Genomic DNA, 24399 nt, shown 5'->3' on the forward strand with positions numbered 1-24399 from the left:
CAGGGCAGTAGGCAGTTTTATTTAAATAGTGACTATGGGAATAATAAGACACTATTTGTTATGGATCCTGTGGGACACTGATGTACCAGAAGATGTTACCATTACTGCTCTCTTGTTTCATCAGCAGGTGAATAGTTTCACAAGTTTTGACAAATGTACAAACCCATGTAACCACCACCCCAATCGAGGTCTAGAACATTTCTGTCACCCCAGTAGTTTCCTTTGTGCTCCTTTGCAGCTCCCCCGCCCCCGCAAAACACAAACATCCTAACCCCAGCCTTGGCAACCACAGTTCCGTTTTGTTTTGAATCTTTGAAATTGCATTGACAACCTGAACGCATAGATTCTAGCATTCAGCTGATAACAGCTGTGGGGTACTTGGTTAAGAGAGTTGGCTCTGGAGGCAGATTGTCTTGTTTGCACAACCGTTGCCTTGCTACTGACCTCCTGGAATCTCAGTTTCCCAATCCACCAAATGGTCATAATAATTATATGTACTTCACTGGGATTTTGTGAGGAATAAACAATAGCAGGTACCTACTAGCCCAATGAATATCAGTAATTATTATTACTGTTTACAGAGTGGGTACCAAGTGTTGGACATTGTGCTAAATGCTGTGTATGGATGCGGCAGTTGCTACTGGTGCTCTCTCCACATCCCTGTTGGCAATTACCACTCTGCACCTGCCAATAGCTTCTTGCAGAACCCGGGATGCTCTGCATGAACTTGTTATCTGGCTGCTGCACAGGGCAGGTCGAAGTGCTGGAGAGTTAACGCTCCCATGAGCAGCCCTCAACCAGTGATGACCAAGAGCTGGCAGGTAAATAGCCAGCTTCCTTGCCCCCCAGGGGAACTACTCTGAGGCACGATCTACACTGTCTTCTAGGGTCCCCATCAAGATTGAGCCCCAGCTGCCCTCCATAGTAACCTTCTTGTTAATACACTGTCTTGGCGTCCTTCTCTGTTTCACTTCCTCACTGCCCTTCCAGAACTTTCTGAGATTCCCTGTCGAGCAAACTACATTTCCCTCTCATGCTCATCTCAGGGTCTACCTCTAAGACAATGGGGTATTTCATTTTATTGTCAAACAATCCTATAAAATGCACAGATATAGCTTCCCCATTTTATAGTTGAGCAAAATGAGGCTCACATAGGTGACACCACCGGCTCAAAGTCTGAGCCTTGGGCACTTACCCTCTCCACTGCCTCCCCGAGGAATGGGCCCTGATGGGCCCTGCTCCAGGACCTCTTCTCCCTCTGCCACCCCAAGCTCTGCTGACCCTCCTGGGCCTGCATCTCCCCCCTGCAGGAAGGTCGCTGCCTGTTCGTCATCCTGCTCATGGCGGTGTACTGGTGCACAGAGGCCCTGCCCCTCTCGGTGACGGCCTTGCTGCCCATCATCCTCTTCCCCTTCTTGGGCATCCTGCCCTCCAACAAGGTCTGCGCCCAGTACTTCCTGGACACCAACTTCCTCTTCCTCAGCGGTCTGATCATGGCCAGCGCCATCGAGGAGTGGAACCTGCACCGGAGAATTGCCCTCAAGGTCCTGATGCTCACTGGGGTCCAACCGGCCAGGTAAGGCCAGGTAATGGGTCCAGCCCAGAGGTGACGAGGCAGAGGGACCACATCTCTTGGAGCCCAAACCCACTCTTCCTGCTCTGGTCATCCAGGGCAACAAACTCATCATGTCCCACCATCCACTTGTTTATTCATTTCTCAAATATTTAGTGAGCCGCTCTGTGTGCCAGACACAGTGCTAGACCCTTGGGCAGTTCTCGAAAGTACGCGTAAGAATCACATGGGAATCAGTTGAAATGCTGATTCCCAGACCTCACCCCCAGGGATTCCTGTCCAGTAGTTTTAGAGGGGGCCATATTAGCAGTTTGACTCAGACTACTTGGGGCTGAATCCCACCTTTCCTCCTCTGGGAGGTGACTTAGCCTCTCTTTGCCTGTAAAATGATGATACAGTAGCTTGGACCTGCACAGTAAATGCTGGCTGTTATCATCCTGGTTTTCTATTTACCAGCCAAGGTGACATGGTGGGTGGGGAGTGGATGGAAAGACGGCCTTGGAGAGGCAGGGAGGTAGGGTCCATTCCTAAGGGCCTCGGGTCCCCTAGCTAGGTTTCCAACTTTTTTTTTTTTTTGCGGTATGCGGGCCTCTCACTGTTGTGGCCTCTCCCGTTGCGGAGCACAGGCTCCAGACGCGCAGGCTCAGCGGCCATGGCTCACGGGCCCAGCCGCTCTGCGGCATGTGGGATCTTCCCAAACCGGGGCACGAACCTGCGTCCCCTGCATCGGCAGGCGGACTCTCAACCACTGCGCCACCAGGGAAGCCCTCCAACTTTTATTTTAAGATGATTGAATGGCCTTTAAAATAAGGTCATTGTTGTTCTTTTAATTTTTTTTTTTTTGCAATTTGTTGAATCTTAAGGATTCCTTCCCAGTAATGTTTTTAAATGCATAAGGCACAACACATAGGATTTAAAACAACAACCACAACGATTACAGCAAAATGCACTTATCCAAACAATTTTTTTAAACCACACAAATTTGTGATAGAATACTATATGTACTTCTTTATTAACACAATAGATGATGAGATCTAGCAACAGCTTCATAACTAATTTTGAGGCAGTTCTGAGTGTCAATGATATTCCAAGATGTCTCAACTATTATAATGTGATACGGTATAATGTGATCTTTATTGGTAACCAACTCCCCTTCTAATAGAGAAAATTTTTTTAAATTAATTAATTAATTAATTTTTGGCTGCATTGGGTCTTCATTGCTGCACATGGGCTTTCTCTAGTTGTGGTGAGCAGGGGCTACTCTTCGTTGTGGTGTGCGGGCTTCTCACTGTGGTGTCTTCTCTGTTGTGGAGCACAGGCTCTAGGCGAGCGGGCTTCAGTAGTTGTGGCTCGCGGGCTCTAGAGTACAGGCTCAGTAGTTGTAGCTCACGGGCTTAGTTGCTCCGCGACATGTGGGATCTTCCTGGACCAGGGCTCGAACCCATGTCCCCTGCATTGGCAGGTGGATTCTTAACCACTGCACCACCAGGGAAGTCCTCCCCTTCTAATAATACTGAACTTTTTTGCTTAAGTTTATCACTGAAGGAAATATTTAATTTCTATTAGATGTTAGTAAAATAGAGGTGTATTTTCCCCTATCATGTCCATTCTGAATTATATCCATGGCCCCCCTGGTTATCAATCTCTGCTTTAAAGAATTCTAAGCTGGGGAGTGACATGACCAGATTTGCATTTTTTAAAAAATTCCTCTTGGCTGCCATGTGGGGATCAGATGAAGGTGAGAAGCTGGATGCAGCCCAGGTAAGAGACTGTTCTGGGGATCCAGATGAGAGATAGTGCCACCTTGGACTAGGGTGGTGGCAGTGGAGATGGACTGAATGGATAGGTTTGAGAGCTCTTTTTGTGGTGGGAATGGGGGTGGCGATGAGGGAGAAGGAGGTTCTGAATAACTCATGATTTTCTAGCATCTGCTCTGGGCCAGGCATTCTGCTAGGCTCTATAGCTGTTTCCTCATGGAGGAACTGTCAGTCCTATGGGAGAGATTCCATCTATAGAACTGATCCCAACACAGAGCAGAATTTAATACCTAAGGGACACATGGTGCAATGTGAGCCCACATGAGAGATATAGGGTGACTTCTTGGAGGAGGTTACATTTGGCCTTGAAAAATGGATGAGGCTGCTGTCAAACATGTTTTAAAGTTACAACAATGAAAACGGTATGACACTAGTTCAGAAATAGATTTTTAAAACACAGAATAAATAATCTAGAAGAAATCTAAATCTGTGGGAAAGGGAAGGATTCAAGAAGTGGTGGGTGCTAGAATAATTTGTGTATTCTTTACAAAAAAATTCTACTTAGATCCGACTTTGTTCTATACAACTAAATAAATTCCAGGTGGATTAAGAGTTCAATGTAAAGAAAAGCAAATCACTAAACTTAGATTCCTGTTGGTGGGAGGGACCAAGCAATGGCAGGCAGGCAGGACATCAAGACATGTTTGGGAGCTGGCAAGAAGCTCAGCAGAGCCTGAGCAGGGGTGCCTGAGAGGAGTGGGAAGGGAAGGGTGGGGAGAGGAGGCTGGGAAGGCCACCTAGGGTGAAACAGTGGAGAGTCTTGGTGCCAAACCAAGACACCTTTATTCTGCAATGGGAGCTATCCAGGATTTGTGGGCAAAGGAGAGAAAATTTCAGGGTTGGTGTATCTTTAGAACTACTTTACCTTGGGCACCTGAGGTCAGTTCACTTACATACACTGAGTCAGTTTCCTTAGATCTAGAATAAGCGTGGTGAGTGGATTTGGTTTCCACTTGGTCACTAGCTTGTCCTCTCTGGGCCTTAACTTTCCATGTGTAAACAAGTGGGATACAAACCAGAGGCCCCAGTTCTAGATCTGCCTCTAACTCCCTCTGTTCCCAGGCTCATCCTAGGGATGATGATGACCACCTCCTTTCTGTCCATGTGGCTGAGCAACACGGCCTCCACTGCCATGATGCTGCCTATCGCCAGTGCCATCCTGAAGAGTCTCTTTGGCCAGGAGGTTCGTAAAGACCTCAGCTGGGAGACTGAAGAGAAAGCAGGTGAGTCTGTGGGAGGGGACTGGGAGGAACTCCCCCAAGGTGGAAGAGTGGGAGTGGGGACATCCAGAGGGTGTTGGGGAAGGCCAAGGGGATGCACTTATTGAGCACCTACTATGTGCCAAGTTTAATAATAATAACTGAGAATTCACTAAGTCAAACCATGGCACCTTTTTTTAAAATTTGCATTTATTGAGCATTTACTATGTACTAAGCAATGAGTTAAGCACTTTACGTACATTAATTCCTTGGCCTCTCAAAACAGCCGCATGAAGTAGGTACTATACAACTTGAAACAATGATAAGATTTATTTCAATGAGATTGGCAAAAATAAGAAAGCTGGAGAGTGCCCAGTGTTGGTAGGAATGGGAGCCATTGGAACTCTGTGCGCTGCTAGACAGTGTGGACAGTCAGCCTTTCTTAAGGGCATTCTACAAATATTTAATCAAATTAAGAGTGCGTATACCCTGGAACTCAGAAGTTTGGCCCTGAATGCAAGTGATAAAGGCATTCTGACACAGGTTCATGAGGAGACACATGTGACCATGTTTAGTGCAGCATTCCCTGTGGTATGCTGGTTAGGGTTCGGGTTCGGGTTAGGTTTAGGGTTGTGGTATGGCCACCATCGCCAGTAAAGGAGGAGATTGAGTGTGGTGGGTGCACGTCACTGAGCACTATGCTGCTTTTAGGAACAAAGAATTAGAGGGACATATAGTTATATAAATAAATCTCATAAAACCTAGTTGTGTTTGGAAAAGCCAGAAGGAGATATAGAACACAATATCGTTATGTAAATTAAAAATACTCACAAAAGACAAAACGTTTGCAAGAACATAAAGGAAAAGCTACACATTAAACGCATCCCAATGGTTGCTCTGGGAAGGATGGGATTGGGAAATGGGGATAAAATGGACCAAATTAATAAATAATACAAAAAGAGTGGCCTTGTGCAACAGATAGTGAGAATGTGCCATGAACTGAGGGATTGGATTCACTTATATCTCTGAAATTGTGTTCTAAAGAAAACAAAACACAAGTAGCTGCCATGTTTTTAAGTGACTAAATGAGAGCTCAGAGAGGGGAACTGACTTCTCCAAGTCACACAGCGAGCAAATGGTAGAGCCCAAGTTTGCATCCAGGCAGTCTGGCTGCAGAGCCCACTCTCTTCCCCATGAAATCAGCTGCATCAGTGAGAATTCTTTTGGCTGCAGGTAAAAGGATGCCTGTCTGCCAGTGACTTAAAGAACAAGGGTTTATTTTCCTCAAATGTCAAAAAGTCAGAGAAGGGCAGTTCCAGGGTCATTTCAGAGGCACAAGGATGTCAGGGCTGTTCACTGGTATCTCTGTGATTCCCTTGGTCTTTCCCTCATGGTTGCAAAATGGCTGCCACATCCGTCTGCTTTAAAACATCTTTCTTTACACACATGTATTTTATTTTATTTTTTTTAATGTATTTTAAAAGGAAGTTTTAAATTGGTATATATGTGGGCAGAGATTGCAGTATTAATTCTTCCTTTGTTCTTTTAGTAATAGAACCCCTACCTGGGCACATGCTTGTGCAGAGAAAAGACTGAATGTCTCAGCTTCCCTTGTGATTAGATGTGGTCATGTGACCAAGATTAGCCAATGGGGTATGAGTGGGAATGGTGTGTGCAGCTTCTGAGTACTGCCCTTCCTGCTTCCTACTCCTGCTGGTTGGGATGTGAATAGGATAGTGCAGATGAGAGATGCTACCTAGGACCCAGAGATGGGAGGTGCGTGTTGAGAGAGGGGATCCTACATCTGCTCCAGTAGCTTTGGATCATTTACTCCAGTGAACACAGCATTTTCCACGAAACCATGGGCTTTGTGTGCTAGTTATATTTTTTCGAATATGCGTGAAAATAAATATATATCTGTTAAAAATCTAAATATTGATCCATGTGCCACCTATGTTAATCTCACTTACTGTGGTATGGGTATTTCCCCATCATGCAGTAAAGGGTGTTGATTATTTTATTTCCGTGACAGCCCTGAAAGCTAGAAATGATTATAAGTACTTTACAGGCGAGGTTTAGAGAGGTGAAGAATCAATCATAGTGTTGGTAAAATAGTAGAGCCGGGATCTATGCAAGGTCAAAGTCTTCCACATGGAAGGGAAGAGATGTTCTGTAGCAGGGGTTGGCAAACTTTTTCTGTAAATGACAAGACAGTAAAATACGTTTTGCTGGCCACTTGGTCACAACTACTCAAACTCTGCCCTTGCAGGGAGAAAGCATCCATAGACAATATGTAAGTGAGTGGGCGTGACTGTGTTCCAATGAAATTTTACTTGTGGGTGCTGAAATTAAAATTTTATATAATTTTTACATCACAAAATATTATTCTTCTACCGATTTTAGCCATCCACTTAAAAATGTGAAAACCACAGCTGGCAGGCAGCAGGCCAGATTCAGCCCATGGACCATAGTCTGCAGATCCCTAGTATTCCTTAGTAGGAGCCTAGTATTGGCTTTGTCCGCTTTCAAACTGTTTCCCCTGAGTCTTGGGGCTCCAAGAGAATACCTCATAGTCACCTTGGGGTGGCAGCAAGCAGTTAACTCTGCTCTCATTTCAACCCAGCTGCCCCCACTTTACCTACTTTATACCCTGAGCTTCCAAGTAACAATCACCAATGTTTATTGAGTACTTAATTTTATGCAAGGTCTCATCTAAGGGCCTTACATCTGAATGACGTGGCGCTAGCTCTGACCTCATTTAGAGCAATGGAAATGGAGGAAGAAATTTAAAAAGTGGTTAAAGTAGTCCCCAAGGTCACATAATTCCAAAACAGCAGCTCTGGTATTTTGAATCCAGGTTGGTTGACTTTAGCGCCTGTACTCTTAACCTCTGTTGTTCTGCCTCCCATAGAAGATGTTTTTTCTAAGAGTTTAGTGGCAAAAAAAAAAAAAAAAAAGTATGAAAGCCAATTCCCTCGTTATATGAAAGAAGATGAAAAACCTGAGACTCAGGAAGGGGAAGGGACTTGCCCAAGGTCACACACAGCGTCATGCAAACTCCAGAGTCTTTTCGCTTACGCTGCAGGGTGTCAGGAGGCAGGAGACCCTGGGAGGCTGGGCCAGACCCCTGTTTTCATAGGCGGCGGGATCAGAGAGCGGAGATTAGTTAATGATCAGCCCCAAGACCTAAAATGGGTAATTCCAGTGCAAAGAGAGATGTTCTCTTTCATCCAGTTTCTGTGCTCTGTCGTGGTGGCAGGAGGTAAGGACAGGAGTGGAGGGAGTGGAGACTCTGTTTATGGGCCAGGATAGGGGCGAGGAGGCTCCTGGAGGCTTTAAGTCCCTGAGGGACACCCAGAGCAACAATAAGGGTGATGTGAGCTACCATTTCCTGAAGACCCACCCTATGCCAGACACTGTGCTGAAATTTTCATACCCATTAGCTCATTTAATCTTCATGACAGTACTATGGAGTAGATGACACCCATTTTACAGACGAAGAGACGGAGGGTCAAAGAGGCAAAATGTTTTGCACAAAGCAACATGGTGAGTTAGTTGCTGAGCTTTGTCTGAATCTGGAATCTGTGCTTACAAGCCAGAACAAGATAGAGCCTGGGGCAGGGCAGGGCTTGTTGGACAAGCCCCTGCAGATCCTCAGCCTTGGAGGGCAGCCCTGCTGCTTCTCTTCAGTTCTTTTACACACTCTGCTCCTTGCACTGCCTGGGGGACCAGGGCCACATGGGTGGTGGCTTCTCCTTCTACATGCATGTTCTCCTTAGATCCTCCACGTCAGCCCTGCAAGGGTGGCCCTATCATCATGCCCATTTTACAGAGGAGGAAACTGATGCACAGAGTGGTGAAATATTTGCCCAAAGTCCCTCAGCCAGTAAGGGGCCCACTTGGCTTTTGAATCTAAACTCTACCACTCTTCCCCCTCCTTTTTTCTGCCCAAAGAAGGCTAGGTTGCCACCCATGCCTTTCCTTTAGGAATGCCCAAGATGCTGTCATTCCAAAAGCAATCTTGTAAGCTGAGTTAAGCATTGCCCTCCTCTTCCCGCTTCATTCATGAGGCTGGGAGAGGGGGCCTCTTCCTGAGGCTCTTCTCTCATCTATAAAATGAGGACAAAACCACCCGTTTCATACATATCATTGTGAGGCTTATATGAGAAATGAGAGCCTGGCACATAGATATGGTTAATACGTGGCAGTTATACAATTGCTATTATATAAAAACCAGTGTAAGAGTTCCAGGAATTAGAAAGAGTGGGTAATAAGACCCTACACCTTGACTCAGTTTGAAGTTTCCTATGACTGCTAGTTGAGAAGGATTTGTTTATTACCTGTCTCCTCCATGGACTCCAAGTTCCATGGGAGCTTGTGTCAATCTTTCTCATTGCTGTGAACTATAGTATTGTTCACCTAGAACACTGTTTGGCACGTAGTAGATAATCAATAAGTGTGTGAAATAAATAAATAAACAAACCAGTTACTGAACTGTTCTACGCCTGTTTCCTCATATATAAAATGGGGATATTAATCCTTACCACCCAGGTAGTTGTGAGAACTCAGTAAATTAATGGATGTAAAACTGCCTATCCTGGGGACCTTTGACTTTCCCTGGGGTGCTGTTTACCTAATCTGATACAAGAACTCTTTCCTGAGAGCCTTCTGTGTGCCAGACTTCAAGAACATTTCAGTCATACCGGGGAGTTTCGATTAGAGTTAGCTATTCCAGGTCAGAGCCAGGTGGGTGCCTTTGGAGGTGGGGTGAGATTCAAGGGGTGGGGAATCAGTAGTCCTGGGAACAAGCCCGACTCTGCCATTAACCCAGTGGGTCATCCTGATCCCACGCTTCCCCCATGTCTCCGGGCCTCAGTTTCCCGAGGTGTAAAGAGGAAGGTAATAACCCCTGCCCAGCTCTCCCAGTCTGTTCTGAGGCTGCTGTAAGATTACAAATGTGAAAGTTCTCAGTTCCCCCACCCAATATAAACTCAGGGATTGTTATTATTTGAATAAGATCTTACGTAAGCACCAAGCTCCTAACCAGCCTGCGATTTCTGGACCCAGGGAAGTCAGAACCTTTGGAGACTTTGGCCTGTTTTCGTGTGGTCACTTGGGTCACTGTGGTCACAGGAAGTACAGGGATGACCCGGGATAAATGGTTAAGAGTAGCTGAGCTGCTAGGGGCTGAGTAGCACCTTGGTTTTCCAAGTTTTTTTCAACTTCATCTTCATTGGTTTTATCATCATCATTAGAAAAAAATAATGCTTGGTATCAAATTTTTTCACATTACTAATTTACATAAAGAAAAAGTGAAACTCCCTCCTTCCTAATTTTAATTGCTACAGATAATTACTGTTCATAGCCGTGTGTGTATGAATAGCTTCCGCTGCCTCATCTGTAGCACGTACAGTTTTGTATCAGGGCTCTCCAACTCCGATGCTGGCAGCAACCAGCTTCCATGGCTGAGAAAAGCGGCCAGGTGCGGACTGTGGCAAACTGGTGAGCATTCACCCCCTCTAAGGTCATGGGCAGCCACTGGAGGCTTCAGTTCCCCATCTCTAACTTCAGGGGAGTCTTCTCAACCCTGCCTGCCCAAAAGAATGACCTACAGAGCTTTTAAAAATACTGAGTCCCCAGAGCCTCTAAACCAGAACCTCCAGGGTGGGACCTGGGCATTCTCAGCAAATTCTAATGTTCATCCAGGGCTGAGGAAGGTGGCCTATTGTTATACCCGAGATGCTGGTGAGCTCTGCGGACATCTGATGCTGCGTGACAGCCATTCCCAACCCGGGTGAGAAGGGTACAGAGAGAGCTAGAGATGGGTGGGGGGTAGGGAGTCACTGGGTCAGGGTTCTTCCTGTCTGGCCATCCCCTGGGGAGCGACTTTGCCCACCAGCATCAGTGTCCTATTAACAGCCCTTCACTTCCTGCTTCAGTGCCCCGGCCTCCGGCCCCGTGTGTTGCATGTGGACATGTGTTCCCATCACGGGAGCCCTGAAGCCCTTGTCCCCATGGCCCAGGGTGAGCTGATCTGAATTTAGCCTTCAGACCCCTGCTGGTGGTCAGCAGGGCCAGCCTCAGGCACAGTAAAAATGACCTAGTCAGCCACCATGGAATGCTGCTCCCTCGTGGTACCAGCAGGAAAAGAACAGCCCAGAGTGGAGAAGGGAAGGGACTTCCCCAAGCACCCTGGTGAGACAGGGAAAGAACTGAGGCTGGAGTCTAGACCCTTCCACCCAGTCCATGTGGCCAAAGCCCCCCCAGGAATACATCTGTAGTTAAACAGGTTGAGTTTGTTATCGTTGCTGCAGTGAGGGAGAGCACACACCACGGGCGACTACAGTCAACTCAGAGGGTGCTAGAAAGCACCTCTCATAGGATTTGGGCTTTGGTTGGGTCATTTGGGATGGGGATGGGGGCTAAGGAAGCAGGGTTTGCTCTAGATTGGGTGCTGTCAGAGACTGGGGACGATTCTGTGATTAGGCAAGAAGTAACCATTTATTTAGCAAGAGAAGTGGAAGCTTGATATTTTGTGGGTGGCAAATGGCTTTGCACTTAAACGAGATTATGAGGTGTCCTTGCTCTGGCTCATTTTATCAGTCTCAGAGTGACTTTGTCTGAAGTCGGTGATGTGTAAGATTGTTTAGGTCCAACAAGAGAATGATGTGTCGTATCTGGGTCAGACCAGTTGCAGACTTCAGGGACCACTCTTTTATTCTTTCTTGGTAGTAACCCACATTTTCTAAATCCCCACGAGTGCTCAGATTCCTGTTAAATTTTTAAAATCAGGGGCTGGCAAACTTGGGCCCACCAAATCTAGCCTGCTGCCTGTTTTTCACGCAGCCTGTGAGCTAAGCATAGTTTTTATGTTTTTAAATGGTTGGATAAATCAAAAGAAGAAGATTTTGTGACGTGAAGATTATATGAAATTCAGTATCCAAAAATAAATGTTTAGTCACACTTACTCATTTCTGTATTGTCTATGGCTGCTTTCATGATATCATGGCAGATTTGAGTGGTTACAACAGAGATCATATAGCTTTTCATATTTACTACTGGCCTTGTACAGAATAAGTTTGCTAATCCCTGCTTTAAATGACGTTTTAGTTGTTCAGGTTGCTATGACAAAAATACCAGAGGCTGGGTATGTATTTCTCCCAGTTCTGGAGGCTGCGAAGTACAAGATCAAGGCGTCAGCAGATCTGGTGTCTGTTGAGGGCCTTTTTCTGGTTTGTAGACAGCCGTCTTCTCACTGTGTCCTCACATGGTGGAAGAGGCAAGGGAGCTCTGTGGGGTCTCTTTTATAAGGGCACTAATCCCATTCATGAGGGCTCCTCCCTTATGACCTAATCACCTCCCCAAAACTCCACCTGTTAATACCATCACATTGGGGATTAGGATTCAACGTGTGAATTTGGGGGGTGATGAAAACATTCTGTCTATAGCAAATAAGTCAACTCTTTAACCCTCTTGATAACCCTAGGGGAATTATTCCTTCCATTTTATGAATTAAAGATGTTCAAGGAGATCAAGGGATTTATCTAAGCCAGAGCTTCTTAACTTGGGCACTATTTGACATTTTAGGTAGGATAATTCTTTCTTGTGGGGGCTGACTTATGTCCTGTAAGATGTTTAGCAGCATCCCTGACCTCTGACCACTAGATACCAGTAGCACCCCAACTCCCCCCATCCCAGTTGCAACAACCAAAAATGTCTCCAGACATTGTCCAGTATCCCCTGGAGGCAGAATCGACCCCAGGTGGGAACCACACTGATCTAAGGTCGCAAAGCGGGTGATGGAGCTAGGACTTGAACCCTGAACCCATGTGTTCAGCTACCAGTCACATTTCCAATGCCCTGGGATGGATTGTTTTGCTCTTGGTGATGGTTTCAGCTACAGAAACTTTGAATCCCTTCAGTTGCCTCCACGACACTCCAAGGCTCCTGCAGGGAGACTGACCTATCACGCAAGGGCTTCTTTAAAAATGAAGTCAGGGCTTCCCTGGTGGTGCAGTGGTTGAGAGTCTGCCTGCCGATGCAGGGGACACGGGTTCGTGTCCCAGTCTGGGAAGATCCCACATGCCGCGGAGCGGCTGGGCCCGTGAGCCATGGCCGCTGAGCCTGCGCATCCGGAGCCTGTGCTCCGCAACGGGAGAGGCCACAACAGTGAGAGGCCCGCGTACCGCAAAAAAAAAAAAAAAAAAAAAAATGCAGTCAGATCCTGTCCTGACTCTCCTCTGCTCAAACACTCCCCTGGCTCCACTCCCATCTGGCTCAGAGGAGAAGCTAAAGTCCTTGCTGTGAGCCCCGAGACCTCTGTGTGCTCCACACCACTTCCTGCCGCCTCACTCCTGCCTCTTCTGCCACCTCTCCTCCTCCTTCGTGCCCCTCCAGCCCCACGGATCTCCTTCCTGCTTCCCAACACACCACGCACACTCTCACTTCAGGGCCTTTGCACTTGCTGTTCCTGTTGCCCCCACCCCTCTTCCCACAGCTCTTCAGATGACTGGCTCCTGTTTATCCTCGAGGTCTCAGCTCAAGTGCCATCAGCTCATATGTCTTCTCTGTTGACCTGATCACAAGAGTCCACCTGCTCCTCCTCCCCACGCTGCAGTCACTTTCCATCACATCGCCCAGTTTCATTTCCACTGTCACTGTCATCACAACTTGAAGTTTTCTTTATTTGGTTATTGTCTGTCTCCCTTTCTAGAATATAACTCTCATGGGAGCAAGGACACTGTCCTATATTATTCACTGTGTACCCCAAGCTCATAGTCAATAGTACACAGTAAGTGCTCAATAAATGCTTTTTGAAGGTATGGCAGACTGGGGTCACCCATCCCATTGCTGACCCATTACCACTTAGAGCTAGTCTTTCCCAAACATCCCTTTGACAATGACGGCTCAGGTTAGCCTAGGCTTGAGTTATGGGTTGTCAAGCAGCCTTGCAGCTAACTCCCTGCCCGTGGGCCTGAAGCCCTCTCCAAAAAGGGATGGGTGGGACAGGAGAATGGAATCTGGAGTATCTTTTTTTTTGGATCCAATGACTCGTATAGGTCAGGACCTCAGGAAGCACTCTTGATTGACTGCACAAGAATGGGACACTCCTGTCCCATTTACTACATCACACTAAAGACATCGTGTTCTTTCCTCCTAGCTGCTGTGCGGAAAAACGGCCTGCATACTGTGCCCACGGAGATGCAATTTATTGCCGGCACAGAAGAGTGAGTTCCTGGTGAAATTCACAGAGGAGCCAGTGCTTGATATAAGGAGATGATGAACAAGAATTCAATGCTCCTCCGCCTACCCCCCAATTTTTCTCCAAATGACCTAATGCCCAAGTTTCCACCATTTATAGCTTTGGCTCCAGGCTCCTTGAAAAAAGCAAATGTGGGAAGGGCAAGGGAGCACATTAAATCCCTAAAGGTCTGCTGAGGTGCAGGGTCTAGAAGGAGGGACCAGAAGAGCAGGAGGCACAAGCCACACGACAGTCGTGGAGGAGAGGGTGTACCAGGCCAAGCGGCTCCAAAGACAAAAAATATCCTGAGACACCCTTCGCACTTGTGTGACTTAGGAAGTATCTTGACACTGACAACACATTTAGTCTTTGGTGTCTTTTGTATATAGCAGTGTGGATAAGATCTGGGTGCTTAGAGCCATGCAGGCCTGGCTCTGAAGCCTGGCTTTGCCGCTCACCGGCTCTGTGATCTGGACAAGTCACTTAACCTCTCTGAACCTCAGCTAGTTTCACTTACCAACTGGACATGATATCAGAACCCACCCTGTAGGGCTGTTTTGATATTAAATGAGAACATGTAGCTAGAGCAGGTTTCTGGGCCTTCCATGCACGGATGGTAATGCTTGTTATTAATGGCATTGTTATCTCGATTTAATGGTGATGAAACAAACAGCAGGAAGTGAAGTGACTTGCTCAAGGCATTGCTGGGCATCAGTCAGGTCTGTTTCATTCATTCAACAAATCTTTATAGAGAGCTTACGGTGAGCCAGGTACTGTCAGGGGTACAGCAACAAACAGAAAAAAAACCCCTGCCCTTGTGGAGAAACAAATACACAAGTAAAATCCATGGTGTGTCAGAAGGTTGGTGAGTGCTATGCAGGCGAACAAAGCAGGAAAGCAGGCTAGGGATGGGGTTGAGGTAAAGGGCAGTTTTTAAATGGGTGGTCAGGGAAGGCCTCACTAAGAAAGTCATTCTTGAGCAAATGGCTATAGGAGGTGAAGGATCTGTGGGAACAGAGTTCTCAGCAGAAGGACCAGCAGGTGCAAAAGTCCTGAGAGTTCAAAGCAGCCAGGAAGCCAGTGTGGCTGGACCTGGGGGTCAGAGAGATTGCTTGTGTGGCAGGAAGATAATGGTAGCGGGACAGAGCATGTGGGACCTCATCGGCCATTGAGGTAGCTTTGACTTTGAATGAGGTGGGAGCTGGTGGAGGGTTCTAGCAGAGGAGGGAAATGATTTTACATGAGTTTATCTTATCCCATGGCCTGCGCTCCTTCCTGGCACCTTGTTTGGGGGCTTTGAGTCCAGCTTTGAGATATGGGTTCTATAGTTGGCCCAGCTACTCACTACCATGCAACCTGGGAACCACCTGCCCACGCAGAGCTTGTGCTGAGTCTTTTGGAAAAGAGCTGATCCCCACTCTCTGGAACTCCATGTCCACTGGATGCAGTCCCCAGCCCCATTCCGGGCCTCCGTTTCCCATCCAAACGAGGAAGGGAGTGAACAAGACGAGCCTGAGGGCCCTTTCCCTCTCTCATTCTCCTGTGAGGCTCAATCTGGTTGGGGCTCCAGGTCTGAGGGAGGCCACAGATTCCTGACCAGGCCTCTCACCCTGAAACGTCAGGCCAAGGCATCTGTCTCCAGGTGCTTCCAGCCGTTGTCTTCCTTTCAGACCCAGATCACATCCCCACTGCCCTCTGGAGAAGGGGCCCCTCATGTTAGTAATTAAGGCCTGAAGATATTTGAACTATCTTTCATTCTTTAAAAGAAATTGATTTGTTAGGCAGGGACAATTCTTAGTTTTATTTGCTTGTAAACATTTTATAATTGGACAAGTAAAAAGAAAAAAACTCTTAAACAAAAAGAAAAATGTTCTCAGTATCTCACTCCCAAAGATAGATTAGAACAGTTAAGTAAATACGACTCTAGACTGTTCCTTGATATCTCTCTATATACATAAGTGCATTTCTTTATTTAAAAAAATTGATCATGCTACATATGCCACTTTATAACGCATCATCTCACTTAATGGAGTGTAGTGGACATCTTTTCACCTCAATAAATTTGTGTCAACATCATTATCTTTTAATCATATAATTAACAATTCTTAATTTTATTTTTCCCCCAAACTCCTCAACTGTACCAGGAAAAGAACCCAGATAGTACAAATAAAAAGCCAAAGAGGAAAAAAATCCATAATTCCGTCCCCAAGAAAGGCACCAAAACAACTTTGTGTATACCATTCTAGACTTTTCTTAATATTCATATATTCATGAAATATGTGCATATTTTTAAAATAAAAAAACTAAGTAGTGCTTTTACCTACCTTTTCACTTTATATAATGGACATCTTTCATTTTAATAAACACCCATCTAAATCACCATTTTTAATAGCTGCATTGGTATTCCATCCAGAAAGAGGATCATCTTTTTTAGCCAATCCCTTTTTGATGGTTATTTAGGTTGTTTTCCATTTAAATTATATTTAATACCAATTATTACTTTAGGACAACTTCTCAGAGTAGAACACTTGAGCTGAAGGGTTGCGCATTTTTAGAGGTTTTTGGAGCCTGTGCCAATTGCCTTCTAGAAAGTTCACTTAGCTCTCCCGCCCTGGGCAGTGTGTTTCCCCATGAGGCCAGGAATTCTGAGTGTCTTCTGAATGGCTTCTCTTTGGGTTTGTTTAAAGCAAAGACTGTCCTGAGGAGGCGGAGGCTCCAACGGATCTCCAGGCTAACTCTAAGAAGGAGGAGGAATATCGCAGGAACATCTGGAAGGGCTTCCTCATCTCCATCCCCTACTCGGCCAGCATCGGGGGCACCGCCACCCTCACGGGCACGGCCCCCAACCTCATCCTGCTTGGCCAGCTCAAGAGGTAAAAGCCAGCACCGCCCCCCTCCCCAGCACTGGGGTTTCTGTTCCTTCTACTCTTCTCCTCCTCCATCCAACATTCAGGGGTGTCTGTTGAATGTCTTCTATTGGCCAGGCTCTGGGGAGCCAGCGATGCACAAACCCCAGCAAAGTCCTTACTCTGGGGCACCTCCATTCTGGCGGGAGAGACAAGCAATACAGGAAAAAGCAAAAGAATATATAACATGTGGGTGTGACGAGTTATGAAATAAAGCAGAATAACGGAGTGGAGGTGACAGGAGTGATGCTGTTTTATGTAGGTTGGTCGTGGATGTGTGATCTCTCTGATACGGTGACATTTGAGCAGAGACTTAGAAGTGAGGGGGTGAACTCTGTGGACACAGGAGGGAAGAGCATCCCAGACAGAGGGAATAGCTCGTACAAAGGTGGGACTGTCCTGGGGAACAGCACAAAGACCAGCCAGGCTGGGGTTCAGAAGGGGATAAGGTAAGAAGAGGCCAGACTAAGGCAACAATTGTAAGGACGCAGCTCTTCCTAAAAGTGAGATGGGGAGTCAGAGGAGAGCTGAGAGCCGAGGGGTGACATGATATGACATCTGCTTCTAAAACCAACCCCGGTGGGAGGTGTTGGTGTGTGGCTGTGATGTGCCGTGAGAAGCTTTGCAACCAGCCACACGGGCCAGCAGTGGAGTGGATTCTGCCAAGAAGTGAAATCTCCCCATCGCTGAAACTGTTCAAGCAGAGGCTGGGTGGCCATCTGTCAGCGCGTGAGAATCAGAGAAGGATTCGACAAGATGGCTTGTCGTTGATTCCATTATTCCAAACCTCTTAGTCTGAAGATTTTAAAAATCCTTAGAATCCTTCAAGATTCTAAGTACTTTCAGATTCCAGGATTCTGAGAGGTGGGGTTTCTAAGATTTCATTGCAGTAGAGATGCACTTAATCTATGAATGTAAGCATTTGACAAACAAACAGCAACAAAATTATTTGATATTCAACATGGCCACATGCTGGCCAGCTTCTTTATCTGGTATTCAACCAAAGAATCAAGGACTTACTGGGATGATGGAGGGAAAGCTGGTTGGATTGGTCTTCCTGAGTGGGCTTGGTGTACATAAATCAGTACTATACTTGCGGGTAGTCAAAGTTATTTTCATGAGAAAACTTAAGTACGCCCATGTCTTACCTCATGAACCAATTTTAAAACCTTAACCCTGCACCATATTCTCAGGTTCTCAAATCCTTTGATTTTAAGAGTATGATGAAAAACAGTGATTCTCAGCCATGGGTGCATTTTAGAGTCTCCAGGGAAGGTGAAAAAAAAATATGCTTGGATCTCGGTTGCAGAGATTCTGATTCAGGAGGTATGGGATGGGGGCCAGGTATCAGTATTTCCCCAGTTGATTTCAGCCCACTGCAAACCTTTGGTGTCTTTTTGTCTCCATTCTTTGAGCAAGACTTGGCTGTGAGACTGGAAAACCAGAAGCCAAGATGGCCCTGCTTCAGATGTAGGGACGATCTGGGCTGACCCTTTAGTCTCCTCCATTAGCAGGAAGCGCCAGCAAACGGGCAGTTGACTGGGAGGACAAAGCAGAGTGTTGGGTATTAGTTCTTGCTGGAGCACATCCCCAGGGCTGGACAGGAAAGACGTGGGCTCTGGGGGCCTCAGGGGCTGATCCTGAGTTGGGGGTTGGGGAGAATGGGAGGGCATTTGCTATCAGAGGGTTTTTAGGCTGCCTGTCTGCTCTGATGTGAGCAAGCCTTTGTTCCGACTTGAAAAGAAATTAGGGGGAAAATGCTGGAGCTGTAAGTAGAAGTATCAAACGTGAAGGATTTTGAGTAAAGTGCACGCAAATTACATGCAAATCATATACAACATTTAATTGCACAAGTTAGGACCTTCTGGTCAGGAAGGAGGGTATTTGAAAGGAATATGGGGTTAATGTGGGGTTCTGAATCCCCATCGGGGAACCTGGGGAGACAGGGAAATGGCCGCCCTGAATGTTCTCCTTGGTCTTTGCTCCCCAAATACAATTTTATTAGTTTATTCTGATCATGCACAATATAGACACATTATAGAACACTCAGAAAATACAGAAAAAAAATTGGAACGACGTTCAATCCCACTGTTAATATTTAGCATGCTTCCTTTAGTTTTCCTCTGTAAGTATATGTGCATCCATCGGCGTGGCTGACCTCGGCGGGCTCTCACCTCCCTCTTTTCTCCAGTTTCTTCCCACAGTGCGACGTGGTGAATTTCGGCTCCTGGTTCATCTTCGCCTTCCCTCTCATGCTGCTGTTCCTGTTGGTGGGCTGGCTCTGGATCTCCTTCCTGTATGGAGGGATAACCCTGAGGTACCCTGGGGTTTCACCTGAGCTTTGCGGCGGGATGAACCGTGCTCAGTAGCGAGTGGCTGTCCTAAGTCGTTACAGTTTCATGTCAAATGTGGTGCCTGTGGTCCTCCTCGCCTCCCAGGGATGTGGGGATCACAGGTGGTGTGGGAACCCACCTGCTAAGCCCAGGCCCTTAGTGAATGTCGCTCACCATCAATAATTACTAACAGTGTTGTTACTTAGGTAAGGTACACACTCATATCAGAGGAGCAGATGTGCCGTGTTTCCCATTTCACGGGGCCTCAATACAGGAGAGAGTCCGGGGGTCATGAGGACAAGGTATCAAATAACATCAACTCAGACAGTGAGAAAAATATTCCTTTATCGACTCATGTAGAATCCATCTGCTTATGCTGGGGAGAAAGTCTCAGTAGGGTGAGGAAAAACTTTAACTCTCTAACCTTTCCAAATTAGCCTTTTACAAAAGAAAGAGCAAGCCTCAGGCCCAGAGACTAAAGCCAGCAGTGGTATCTAGCCATTTTGCTTTGCTTTCATGTCTTTATTTTTGTGGGTACTTTCTATGTATGACAAGTGATTCTTGTTTTCTACGTATGGGAGCGATAGAAAGTTTTCCATTTAAATGCATTTCTTTAACTAAAATGCTGAGTCTAGTTGGAGGAAAATATTAAGGAGACATGAGCCCTGTGGTATGTGGCTATAGGAACGTTTGTGAAAGTAGGTTATGAATGCCTGGAGTTTGGAGAATACTAAAATAGGAGCTGCAGCTCAGGGCTGGGGTAGCAGGCATGTCATAAAGTCATTTTCTGACTCAGTCCCCTCACCTCTCTGGGCCTTAATTTTTCTCATCTGTAAAATGGGACCAGTAAGAGCTACTCTGGATCAAAGAGATGTGAAAACACCTTGAGAATAGAAAGGCTCTGATCGTGGTGTTCCTTGATCCCTCAGAGCAGAAACTCAGGGTTCAAAGCCCAGCTTAGCTGAGAGAAGCAAGCCCAGACATTGGACTCAGATAAACCAGAGTTCACATCATGGTTCTGCATGACCTTGAGCAGCTCTGGCTGAGCCTTTGCTTCTTTAATTTCTTCACTTGTAGTTGGGGGATAATAATGAGCTACAGCTAAAATAAAGTCTAAATGAGGGAGAGTGCGAAAACTGCCCAGCGCTGAGCCTGAAACAGAGCCCCTTTCTCCTGTCTGTTCCTTGGACATCTGCAATACTTGGTCTCGGAGGAGGCTGTAATGAAGGAAATGCAGGTGGAGGGAAGCCCAGTGAGAGAGGTATTTCTGGGTGGGTAGCAGGAAAGGTTCCGGCCAATCCCATGACACCACCTTCCCTTAGCAAGTATCCACCGAGCATCTGCTACGTGCCTGGTCCTGTCACACAGGTGCTGAGGATGCAGCCCCTGGGCAAGGCTGAGGCGTTCCTGCCCTTGGGGAGCTTGCAGTCTAGGTCGGGGGAGACAGACAGTGAACAACTAATCAAAGCAGAAATACCAGTCATGATTAGTGCTGGGAGGGAAATGGATGGTGAGATCTGAGGGTGCACACTAGAGGGCTCTCACCTTGCTGGGAGGGCAGGAGAGCTTCCTTGGGAAAGTGCGTTTGGAGCAGGAATAGGAAGAGTGAATAGATTAACTCAGTAAAGGGAAGAAGGAGATAGGGGTGATGAAGAGCATTCCGGGCAGATAGAGCAATGAGTGCAAAGGCCCCCAGGCCAGAGGTAGCAAGGGGTCTTCTGGAAATGAAAAAAGGTTAAAGGGACTGAGTTCAGGGTGTGAGGGAGATTTGTGGGCGATGAGGCAAAATGATCAACTGGGCAAGATTTTACCTCCCCCCACCTCCCCCCGACCCAGGGACTTTTGGCCACATCTGGAGACATTTTGGTTGTCACAGCCGAGGAAGTACTACTGGGGTCCATGGGGTAGAGGCCAGAGATGCTACGAAACATTCTACAATATACAAGTTAACCCCCTACACCAAAGAATTATCCCACCTCATGACAAAGAATGATCCTGCCCCAATACTGTCAAGAGCTCCAAGACTGAGAAACCCTGGGCTAGATCACGGACGGCCTTGTGGGACATGGATCTTCACAAAAAAGAACCGTTGTGAGTTTTTTAAAAAGCATTTATTTGTTTAATTTGGATAAGCAACACATACACACGGTTCAAAAATCAAAAACAATACAAAGAGGTATGCAGTGAGGATTCTTCCCAGCCGTGCCTTCGATTACCCAGTACATCCCTCCCAAACAGGTATCCACTTTTATTGGTTTCTCGGGTAATCTTCCAGGGTTTCCATAAGCAAATACAAGCAGATACTATATATTTTCTGGTGACTGGTCTCCCTGACAGATACCATTTTGTATAGTAACAGGTATTTTTGTAAGGTAGATTTCCATAGGAGGGAGTTCTTTTTTTTTTAATTTATTTTTGGCTGCGTTGGGTCTTTGTTGCTGCGCACAGGCTTTTCTCTAGTTGCGTCGACCAGGGGCTACTCTTCGTTGCGGTGGGCGGGCTTCTCATTGCAGTGGCTTCTCTTGTTGCGGAGCACGGGCTCTAGGCGCATGGGCTTCAATAGTTGTGGCTCAGGGACTTAGCTGCTCCGCAGCTTGTGGTATCTTCCCGGACCGGGGCTCAAACCTGTGTCCCCTGCGTTGGCAGGCGGATTCTCAACCACTGCGCCACCAGGGAAGCCCCATAGGAGGGATTTCTGGGTCAGAGAATAAACACTTTATTTTAATAGATACTGTCGAGTCATTCTCCATAGGAATTGCACTAATTTGTTCCCCAATTTACAATGTATGAGAGTGTCTGTTTCCATGCAACAAAGTGGATTTTTGCCAATCTGATCAGAGAAAAATAATTTGCATTTATTTTAGAAGTAATTTTGAGAAACTTTTTTTTTTTTTTTTTTTTTTTTTTTGCTGTACGCGGGCCTCTCACTGTTGTGGCCTCTCCCGTTGCGGAGCACAGGCTCCGGACGCACAGGCTCAGCGGCCATGGCTCACGGGCCCAGCCGCTCCGCGGCATATGGGATCCTCCCAGACCGGGGCACGAACCCGTATCCCCTGCATCGGCAGGCGGACTCTCAACCACTGCGCCACCAGGGAGGCCCGAGAAACTTTTCATATTGAGGAGCAATATGAAAACTTTTCATATATTCATGGGAGACCCTGGTATTTCCTTTCCTGTGAATTGTTCAACTGTGTGTTTATATCCTTTGTACATTAAAAAAAATTGATTGTTGGTCTTGGTTTTACTGATTTCAAGTACTCTTTCTATATTGAAAGATTAGTGCTTATTTTGAGTATGAGTTGCAAATATTTTTTCCTGATTTTTTACTTTGCTTATAGTGCTTTCTTCCATGCAGAATTTTCTAGAAACATTTTATGTAGATGAATTTATCAATCTTTTCTTATGTGTCTTCTGAATTTTCAATTACAGTTAGAAAGGTCTTCCCATTATAGGAGTTATAAAAGAATAACCCCATGTTTTCTTCTTAGTATTTTAATATTTTTTATGTTTAAATTTTTTATCTATTTGGAGCTTATCCTTAGGGTACAGTGTAAGGATCCAACCTTGGGGTACAGGTTTGGATCCAACTTTTTTTTTGTTCCAGATGGCCATCCAGTTGTCCTGATACCATTTACTGACACACAAATGTTTTTAATTTTAATGAAGTCAATTTATCTATTTTTGGTTGCTTGTGCTTTTCGTATCATGTCTAAGAAATATTTGCCTAATCTGAAGCCATGAAAATTTACCCTTATGTTTTCTTCGAAAAAATGTTACAGGTCTAGCTCTTCTTCTTTTTGGGTCTTTGATCCATTTTGAGTTAAATTTTGTATGTGGTATGAGGTAGGGGTCCACATTCATCTTTTTGCATGTGGCTATCCAGTTGTCTTAACACCATTTGATGAAAGACTATTCTTTCCCCATTGAATGGTGTTGGTACCCTTATCAAAAATCAATTGACCATAGAAATGTGGGTTTATTTCTGGACTCTCAGTTCGATTCCATTGATCTATATGTCTAACATCAATGACTGAATAGGTCACCTTTTCTACACCAAGCTGGGATACCAACTTTATCATAGATTGAATCCCCATTTATGGTTTTGTCTATTTCTGGACTTTCTATTTTATTTCCTTGGTTTGTCTGTTTATTCATGAGTCTGTTTGACCCCCTAAAGGATTTTAAGCCTGGGAACCATATGATCAGATTCACATTTTAAAAAGACTATCCAGGCTCTAGGTGGGCAGAACAGATTTTAGAAAGGGAACATAGAGGCAGGCAGACCACTCAGCAGGCTGTTGCAGAGTCTCCAAAACAGAGATAGTGAGACCTGGCCAGATGGTGGTGGGGTAGATGAGACGTCAGTTAGACTGCAGTGGCCACTCCTAACCTGCCCACTTTCTGTTTCAGGGGCTGGAGGAAGAAGAAATCTGAGATCAGAAGTGACGCAGAAAAAAGAGCTCGAGCCATGATTCAGGAGGAATTCCAGAACCTGGGGCCCATCAAGTACGTGGCACAGGGGTTCTCAGGGTGGGGAGAGAGCCAGGTACTAGACTTTCAGGAGAGCTGCCTCTTGGCTTAATCCCTGACCCCCTTGGAGACTGAGTCCCAAGGGGATTTCAGGACCAACGGCCTGGGAGCCTAGAGATGGAGGGTAGGGAGATGACTTACACAGTCAGCTCTTGCCCTGTCGCTGGGGTAGATACCCTGAGGACCAGTAAGCCTCTCAGGTTGCACTTGGAAGGGGACCCTGTCACCTTCCCGCCTAATGCACACTTTCCCTCCTGGTTCATGGAATACCCGATGCTGCCTTGGGTGGCTTCCAGAACCTTGTTTAGCGCATATTTCTCACGTAGTGAAAATAACTAAGAGTTAGCAGGCCTTCACACAAGGTCTGACTCTGCCACTAATTTCTTGTGTAGCCTTGGGCAAGGCACTAACCGTCTCTGGACCCTGCTCCCTGATCTGTGAAATGGGTGCATTGGGTAGATGTTTGCTCCAACATTTAGGGATTCTCTCTTTCTGCCTCTGTCTACCCCTCTCTCCATGTCTGTCCCTCTCTGTGTCTGTCCCCCTCTGTATGTATGACTGTTCCTCTCTCTTTGCCTACCTCTCTGTTTCTGTCAGTTTCCTTTCTCTCTGCTTTTCTGACTCTGTCTCTGTTTCACTTCTTTCTCTCTCTGGATTGTCCCTAGGAAATTCCCAGCGGGAATGAGATGAATGGTTTGTGGGGAGGGGTGCCTGATGCTCAGGAAGGACCCTAGGGCAGCATGGGAGCCCCAGGAAAGGAATCACTTACACCTGGGACACCACTCCCCTCACTTTCAGGA

General features: G+C 46.2%; 1 protein-coding gene across 6 annotated transcripts in view; it reads left to right on the forward strand.

Annotated features, from left to right (window-relative positions):
• The window catches only part of SLC13A3 (solute carrier family 13 member 3), an 87340-nt gene that overhangs the window by 37851 nt on the left and 25090 nt on the right, over nucleotides 1–24399 (forward strand). For 4 of the 6 annotated variants that reach the window (XM_082645799.1, XM_082645798.1, XM_082645796.1 and 1 more), the window contains 6 exons: nucleotides 1311–1576; nucleotides 4453–4613; nucleotides 13750–13816; nucleotides 16518–16703; nucleotides 18928–19053; nucleotides 23480–23575. In XM_082645799.1, coding sequence (XP_082501925.1) covers nucleotides 1341–1576; nucleotides 4453–4613; nucleotides 13750–13816; nucleotides 16518–16703; nucleotides 18928–19053; nucleotides 23480–23575 — 872 coding nt within the window. In that variant the 5' untranslated portion in view covers nucleotides 1311–1340. The remainder of the gene's footprint in view (nucleotides 1–1310; nucleotides 1577–4452; nucleotides 4614–13749; nucleotides 13817–16517; nucleotides 16704–18927; nucleotides 19054–23479; nucleotides 23576–24399) is intronic. The other 2 variants (XM_082645797.1, XM_082645801.1) reach the window with 2 other exon arrangements.

Source organism: Mesoplodon mirus (genome assembly GCF_964341445.2).
Source record: "Mesoplodon mirus genome assembly, chromosome: 15".
In the NCBI taxonomy this organism is placed as follows: Eukaryota; Metazoa; Chordata; class Mammalia; order Artiodactyla; family Ziphiidae; genus Mesoplodon; species Mesoplodon mirus.